At 34.2% G+C, this 8,214-nt stretch overlaps 1 protein-coding gene across 2 annotated transcripts; it reads left to right on the top strand.

The window, feature by feature from the left end:
* The first annotated feature begins 1,170 nt into the window (after positions 1-1,170).
* Positions 1,171-7,114, top strand: LOC114192420 (kinesin-like protein KIN-14I). Of its 2 annotated transcripts, XM_028082136.2 has the most exons (20): positions 1,171-1,352; positions 1,456-1,668; positions 1,884-2,050; positions 2,132-2,275; positions 2,470-2,706; positions 2,809-2,880; positions 3,046-3,114; positions 3,276-3,347; positions 3,437-3,568; positions 3,658-3,739; positions 3,856-3,951; positions 4,042-4,215; positions 4,298-4,404; positions 4,490-4,668; positions 4,817-4,978; positions 5,058-5,311; positions 5,407-5,570; positions 5,664-5,852; positions 6,060-6,547; positions 6,655-7,114. In XM_028082136.2, the coding sequence occupies exons 2-20, from the start codon at positions 1,560-1,562 to the stop codon at positions 6,773-6,775; spliced, it is 3,018 nt and encodes a 1,005-aa protein (XP_027937937.2). In that variant the 5' UTR covers positions 1,171-1,352; positions 1,456-1,559; the 3' UTR covers positions 6,776-7,114. The 2 variants fall into 2 exon arrangements, with proteins under 2 accessions (XP_027937937.2, XP_027937936.2); XM_028082135.2 differs by having other exon boundaries at positions 1,174-1,668.
* The last annotated feature ends 1,100 nt before the right edge of the window (positions 7,115-8,214 follow it).

Below are 8,214 nucleotides of genomic sequence, written 5' to 3'. Positions count from 1 at the left end.
TATTTATGGTTTTTACTAAAGAAGATTGGTATATGAGTAGAAAAACACTAGATTAAATAATACAATGGTAAAACTATCGTGTAATAAGTAAAAAAAAAAAACATAAAAAGAAAATGGTGTTCATAAATTCACAACACAAATTGTGAGAAAATCTATATTTGATCCTTAATCCCAGAACGAATCCAAATTTACGATAAATTTGTAGTTTTATTAAAAACATTTTTAATAGAAATTACTTATAAATAAAGTATTATTTTAATATAAGTTATATATAAGCGGTTTGAAATTGAAGAAAGTTACTATCTTTTTTTTAGCTTCAAGCAACCTATATATGAAAGCATTCTCTTCAATATAAAACCACTCATATATGTAAGACTCATATTAAAATAATATTTTACTCACAAACAATTTTATAAGTGCTACTGAAAATATTCTAAGAAGCTAAAGAAAACCATAATCTTAATAGTTAAAAAATTTATACATTTTGAAAAGGAAAACAATCATTTATTGTAGATTAATGCTTTATTTGTTACCATGTATCTGGATGGATGATAATGAATGGAGATAAACTTTTTAGCATGTGTTCCATTTTGGATAAATAAATTGAGAAAAAGGAGAGGAGTTGGAATTCATGTACTATTTATAAATATTTTTCTTATACAGTGATTTTTTTTTTCTATTCATCTCACTTTTTTATTTAAAAGTATTTATAAAATTTTATACAATACTTGTTTTTTTTCTCAGTCAAATATTGTAAAAATAAATATTCTAGTTCTAAAGAATGTGATTGATTTCGTGGGTTTTGCGGTTGATTTCGAGGTGAAGATGGGTAAGCAGAATGTGGAAGGGTTTGCGAAATATCCAACAAAAAATTCCATTGACGTTGAAAAATATGAAAAAAATAACTAACTTAAGAAAATAAAGTGTAGCAAAAATATGCAGTTTCCTAGGTTGAAGTGCACGCGCCTTGGGATGAAGTGAAAGAAAAGATGATGGAAATCAGAACGGTGTTAGGAAACAAAACAAAACATTAATACGTGTTTATTAAAGTTTAAAACATAGGAACGTGTAGGTTCGGAAGATAGAGAGGTTCGGAGTTGAGGCATGGGAAGGTGAGAAGCAACAGAGTGGTGGTGGAGGGTATAAAGTGGATACAGAAAGAAAGAGAGAGGAAGAAGCATTTGAGTTGTTTGAGTACCACTTTGTATCTGTACAGAGAAAGAGAAAAAGCAAAAGGTCAAATTGAGAATCTCTGTGTGTTTGAATTGGTAACAAAGAAACCTCAGCAACACTCAACACCATCATCATCATCATCATCAAGTGTTAAAATCAGAGAGACATAAAGAGAGCGAGTGAGAGAGAAGAGACTCAACTTTTGTTATATCCCTGCATTGCTTCTCTGTAGTTACTCATCGATATTATTTTTCTTTTCTTTTCGGGTGCTGTGGAATCCAGCTTCTGGTGAGCACAATGTTGATGAGTTGAATTGCTGAGCATAGTCTCTGGTGGGAGATAAAGAGATTAGCTTAAGGCTCGGTTGGTGTGTGGTGTTGTTTGTTATGGCGGCATTGTCGTTTTCAGTGGCATCCGTGGTGGAAGATGTGCTTCAACAGCATGGTACTCGCCTCAAAGATCTTGATTTGGAATCTAGAAAAGCAGAAGAAGCTGGTAATTTCCCGTTATTTTCTCGAATTCCGGATTCGTTGCATTTCGTTGTAGTGTTTGATTGTTCCAGGTCTAGTTGTCATATTTTTCCATGAATTTGTTTAATTATAATCCTTTTTTGCTATGATAGTTTTGCTTTTACTGAAGGTTAAACGGCTTGATTCGTGCTAGTTTCTTGTAAAATAGTTATCCTGAGATTGAAAATATTTGAAATGCAGCTTTCAGAAGGTATGAAGCAGCAGGGTGGCTGAGGAAAATGGTTGGAGTTGTTGCAGCTAAAGATTTGCCAGCAGAGCCCTCTGAGGAAGAGTTTAGGCTTGGTTTGAGAAGTGGAATCATTCTCTGTAACGTCCTTAACAAGGTTCAACCTGGTGCTGTACCGAAGGTGAGCATGGTCTTAAATTTTTTATACTCGGTTATAAGTTCTCCATTATTTGCTAATGTAAACTCTGTATTACTCTTAAAGGTTGTGGAGAGTCCTCTTAATTCTGCACTGATCCCTGATGGGGCACCCTTATCGGCATATCAGTATTTTGAAAACGTGAGGAACTTTCTGGTGGCTGTGCATGAAATTGGAATTCCTACCTTTGAGTCATCTGACCTTGAACAAGTATGTACAGTACCACATACGTATTTTAGTTTCAAAATTTTGAGTGACAAATGTGTCAACGTGAACTGAATTTTTAATGACGCATATAACAACAGATAATTCCTTGGCACTTAGCAACGTCGAGTACATTGGAAATTGGAAGTTTGATAAGGTTTCGTGTTGGTTTTCTGCTAAATTATCGATTTGTATTTCAGGGAGGAAAACCAGCCAGGATTGTGAACAGCGTCTTAGCACTTAAGTCCTATAGTGACTGGAAACAAACTGGGAGTAATGGTGTGTGGAAATTTGGTGGAACTGTCAAACCCACAGTCTCTGCAAAATCTTTTGTGAGAAAAAACTCTGAGCCATTTACTAATTCTTTGTCGAGGAACTCATCCATCAATGAAAAATCCATGAATGCTCTTACATCTGATACTGAGTCTAATAAAATGGTTGGTAAGCTTTATTTTTGGCCATGGCCTGTTCTCTGGATTTGTATAGTTGAACAGAAATAATAACTAAATGAATTTTTGTTTTCATTTGTACACATGCAGTCCGGGCCTCATTCTTTGAGTATGCTTGTTCGTGCAGTACTATTAGATAAGAAGCCCGAAGAAGTTCCACTGGTAAGGGGCTAAGATTTCACAAGATAGTTTTATTTATGCATTTAATAACTCTACGGATGTTTATCATCTAGTCTTGCATTCCCGAATTTCAATCTTGTCATCTGTAATGCAAGAGAGCTTTTGAGATTGCTTGCTTTAAATTATATTGTCTTCTCCATGGAACAGTTAGTTGAATCAGTCCTAAACAAGGTAGTGGAGGAGTTTGAACATCGCATTGCTAGCCAGGGAGAACAGGTACAATATTCACCTTATTAATGTATATTGTCATTGTTTTCTGGTGATGGTGGGTAAGTTTCTGTACAGAAAATGGGTCCATTATTAGGAAAGAAAAACTTGTTGGTTAATCATTTTGACAAGCTGTGTTCTTGGTTATTTATTAATATTTTAATTCACAGACTAAAATTTTAAGAGGTGCTGTGTCCCAAGGCAATGGATCTGTATCAAAGTTTGTTATGGCAGATAAAAAGGTAATAATACTGATCCCGAGCTTAACATATTCGAAAACCTTCGTCAAATTTGAAAACGCTCATACTTACCCAGTTTTTTAATTGACTAGATGGATAACAAGATTCCCTCAGTAACAAAGAAAGAAGGATTCCTCCATAAAACCCTTGTTGAGGATGAGGAATCAAAAAGGCGACTTTTGAATCAGCAAGTGCTCTTTGATCAACAGCAAAAAGATATTCAAGTAGGGAGGAGCTAAGATAATACTAATCTCTTTTAACTTAGCGATTTTTTTATTTATAAGTAAAATAATGCCTTCTGTGTATTTTTAAGGACCTAAAGAATACAATTCAAACCACCAAAGCTGGTATGCAGTTCCTGCAAATCAAGTTTCACGAAGAGTTCTCCAATCTAGGTAATATTATGCTTCTGATTAATTTCTTTTCTATATTGTTTCATTCCTATATAATGTGCATTATCATTGGTGAATAAGGTGCTGCATCTTTTTTGATTTTCCATTTCTCTGTATAGGCAAGCACGTTCATGGCTTAGCTCATGCTGCTTCTGGATATCATAGAGTACTTGAAGAAAATCGCAAACTATACAATCAAGTCCAGGATCTGAAGGGTAAATCACGCTGATTGACGAGCTTCTTTAAGATTATTACGACTTATATTTGTCTCGATAAAACTAAGATGGTTGATTTTGTTTAATCAGGAAGTATTAGGGTGTACTGTCGAGTAAGACCCTTCTTATCTGCACAACCAATTTATTCGAGCACGGTGGATAATATAGAAGATGGATCTATCACAATTAGTATCCCTTCAAAGAATGGGAAAGGGCGCAGATCCTTCAACTTCAACAAAGTATTTGGACCAGCTGCGTCCCAAGGTTGGTTTGGTTTTGAATTTCAGTTATCTCAGGATCACTATGTCTAAGTAAATATTGATAAAAATGTATGTCTTGCGTTCAGCGGAGGTCTTCTCTGATATGCAGCCACTCATTAGGTCTGTTCTTGATGGTTACAATGTTTGCATATTTGCTTATGGTCAAACAGGATCCGGAAAAACTTACACAATGGTAAGTTACTTTTAGTTGTCAGTTGTCACCTAAAAATACTTGAAGTTTTAATGACACTTTTCTTATTTATGTTTTTTTCTCGTAGACTGGACCGAAAGAGATCACAGAGAAAAGCCAAGGTGTAAATTACAGGGCCCTAAGTGATTTATTTCTTACCGCAGATCAAAGAAGAGACACTTTTTGCTATGATGTGTCTGTTCAAATGATTGAGATTTACAATGAGCAAGTCAGAGATCTATTGGTTACTGATGGATCAAACAAAAGATATCCTTTTAGTTGTTAACTTAAAATGAGAAAGTATACATGTGTAATTGCCTTTTCTGTTTTGAATATTTTTTATATGGGGTTAGTTAAGCATAGGATGAAAACAACCATTATACTAATGATGCATTTTCCCTTAACCATTTATCACGTTGGAGATTCGTAGTAATTCTCATCGAGGGCTCAGTGTACCAGATGCATGCCTAGTTCCAGTATCATCAACAAGAGATGTTATTGAACTATTGAACCTTGGCCAAAGGAATCGTGCAGTTGGGGCTACAGCCCTTAATGACCGTAGTAGCAGATCACACAGGTATATCCTATTCATTGTCCTGTCGTCCACTCTTGTTTATTTAGTGTTTTTATTGACTTCTTAATTATCATATTGGCAGTTGCTTGACTGTTCATGTTCAAGGAAGAGATTTAACGTCTGGAACTATTCTACGTGGATGCATGCATCTGGTTGACTTAGCAGGAAGTGAGAGAGTTGACAAATCTGAGGCCACAGGAGACAGATTGAAAGAGGCTCAGCATATTAACAAATCTCTTTCAGCTTTGGGTGATGTCATTGCTTCCCTTGCTCAGAGGAACCAACATGTTCCTTATAGAAATAGCAAGCTCACACAGCTACTCCAAGATTCACTTGGTAAGGTTTAAGCTTTTCTGTACACTTTTCTATTCTTGGATGCTCAATTTTCTCCAATTTGATTATCTCATTACGTTGGTGGCGTTTTACTTCAGGGGGACAGGCCAAGACACTTATGTTTGTTCACATCAGTCCAGAGGTTGATGCTGTTGGAGAAACAATTAGCACCTTGAAGTTTGCAGAAAGAGTTGCCACTGTTGAACTTGGTGCTGCTCGAGTAAACAAGGATGGGGCAGATGTCAAAGAGCTCAAAGAACAGGTTCATATTCAAATTTCTCTGCTGTAGGTCTTCAGAATAATCTTAGAAAGTTTTAGCACTTTAGTTAAGCTAAATTTATGAATAATGTTTCAGATAGCGAGCCTCAGAGCAGCATTGGCACGAAGGGATGGTGAATCTCAGCATTCTCTGTCTGGAAGTTCTGAAAAATATAGGACAATGGCTAGTGAGTCATCGCCTTATCATGCAAACCAACGGGGAGTAGATATTGTGAATGATCGCCTAGGATGCCGGCAACCAATGCTTGATGTCGGAAACATAGAGGTATGTATACTTTGAAAGAATGGTTTTGTATGTAGGAAAAAAAAAACAATTCATTTAAATTTTAGAGCATAAATCCTGAGATGTTTCTGGACAAGAACATGTTTTTTAATCAATAAAAGTATACAAAGAGATGTCTACGAATTCACCATTGATGAATCTGAATGAACAATCAATTTACTTATCGTTCGTTGAACATTGATCCTGCAGCTTCACAGTAATACCCCATTGAGACAAAAAAGTCAAAGCTATGATTTTGATGAGATGTCTACGAATTCACCACCGTGGCCACCAGTGAACAACCCTGGACAGAACTACCGGGAAGATGACAGAGAAACTGGTTCAGGAGAGTGGGTTGATAAAGTCATGGTAAACAAGCAAGATGCAAACAAAACTGACAACATCTTAGGCTGTTGGGAAGCAGACGGTGGGAACTTATCCGAGGTGTTTTATCAGAAATATCTCCAAGATTCTTCTAAAATGTACTCAGATGGATCCTACAACATGTTCGTGGGGCACAACCAATTTAAGAGTGCTGGTTCAGATGACATGGATGATCTTGATGATACAACCACTGATTCCTCGGAGCCTGATTTGCTTTGGCAATTTAATCATTCCAAGGTTACCACCATAGCCAATGGTAATGGATCAAAGGCTAGTAGACCTGTCTCTAAGCCAACAAATAGCCCCATATTGAGGTAATGCTTCTTTATTCTAAACAGTTTTTCTGTAGCTTTTCTTCTTTGTTTAGATTAAGATGAAAGAAACATGCATGGTGATAACTTAACTGATGCAATTTTTGCAGCAAGAATAATTCTTCTCTTGGTCCTTCACCTTCACGAAAACAACCAAATGGTGTGCTACATCGAACAGGAAGACATCCAGCTCCAGTGGACATGAAACGCAAAACTAGTAGTAAAAAGTAAGCATGTTATTATATTGGACATTATTATAAGAGTGATTTTTTGTTTCTTTCAATTTTTTAGATGGAGAGCTTTTGCAATAACTTTTGGTTGGGTTTATGCTTGTAAGTTTTGTAAGTTGTATTTACACAGATAATGGAGGCAATAATGCCCATTGCTTCTACCATTGGGATCCATGACGTTTTTTTTTTCATCTTACACTGTAGTTTTTAGGTGATGTAAAAATTCCAAACCATTGCAATGGTCAAGATTGCAACAATGATCTGATTTGTAAAGTCTATTTTTTTTTTCTTGTTTTGGTTGCCCTTTTCTCATAAAGGCTAAAGTTGTACTCCTCTTGAATTTTCTTCTATTTCTGTCCTCTTCTTGACTCATGTATATATAACATGATGAAACGTGAATTTATTTTTTCTGTGTTAGAAAATTTTTATTTTAAAATTTGAAAAAACAAAACACAATCTTATTAGATTTCTTTTTACTTTTTATTATAATTCTAGAGTAGTGGATTGTTATAGAATATAAAGAGAGATAATATGAAAAAATAACATAGCAGGAGAAAATACGATAAGTAGAAAAACAGAGAGTATGATAAAGAAAGCTTCACATAAAAGTTAATTTGAAGCATCAAAGCAACTTATTTTATTTTAATTAACTTCTTAAAAGTATTTTAAGTTAAATATATGGGTTTTATAAGATTTTCTAAGTAGAATATGTATGACATAAAATTTAGGACATGGTGTATTAAATAAGAATGTTATTTCAAAATGTAACAATGCCAGAACCTTTCAAAAATTACATTGTTACATTCTTATCTTTATGATCAAAACCTTTTAAAAAATGTACCAATGTAATTTTTTAAACGTTCTGACAGACTTAAATCCCTCACTTTTTTTTTAAATGTAATTTGTGATCCATTTATGTATTTAAATTGATATAGTTACTTCTACAAATTGCTATTATGCATTGGTTATGAATTATATCATGCTTAAATTAATTTGATAATATTCATAATTTATTTTATTGTTAATTGGGTAAAAAGCAGTCTCATTACTGTAATTTTTATAATTAAGAGACTTAATTGAACTTTTTTTACTAATAACGAAATCAGATAGAATAAAATCAATTGATATTAGAAGTAAAAACGTAGTTATTTTTTCATCTGGAACAGACCCGAAGGCATAATAAAAGCCTAGCCCGGTAGTGTTGTGGGGCCATGTTATTTGTTTTGTGTGTATGTGTTTGGCAAATCTTGCACTTAGATATTTTTGTCCCAAACAATTATAAATATAATCTAACAATATCTGTATAATACTGGAATTTAGAATCAAATTTGTACTCTTTTTTTTAGGACATACATAAACATCAACAGTGAGAAATGACTTGAATCTATATAAGTGATATTTTTTGTCATTTAAAATTTTAACATAATGAAATTATATGTA

This window comes from Vigna unguiculata, chromosome 7 (genome assembly GCF_037176805.1).
Source record: "Vigna unguiculata cultivar grain cowpea cultivar isolate G323 ecotype 2 chromosome 7, ASM3717680v1, whole genome shotgun sequence".
NCBI classification, from domain to species: domain Eukaryota; kingdom Viridiplantae; phylum Streptophyta; class Magnoliopsida; order Fabales; family Fabaceae; genus Vigna; species Vigna unguiculata.
This window is presented reverse-complemented; position numbering and strand designations above follow the sequence as displayed.

Bases quoted from the DNA above. Each gene is read 5' to 3' on its own strand.
- LOC114192420 (XM_028082136.2), top strand. From the start codon at position 1,560: ATGGCGGCATTGTCGTTTTCAGTGGCATCCGTGGTGGAAGATGTGCTT. The intron at 3,115-3,275 runs GTACAATATTCA...TTTAATTCACAG, and splicing joins TTGCTAGCCAGGGAGAACAG to ACTAAAATTTTAAGAGGTGC. The intron at 4,979-5,057 runs GTATATCCTATT...TCATATTGGCAG, and splicing joins CGTAGTAGCAGATCACACAG to TTGCTTGACTGTTCATGTTC.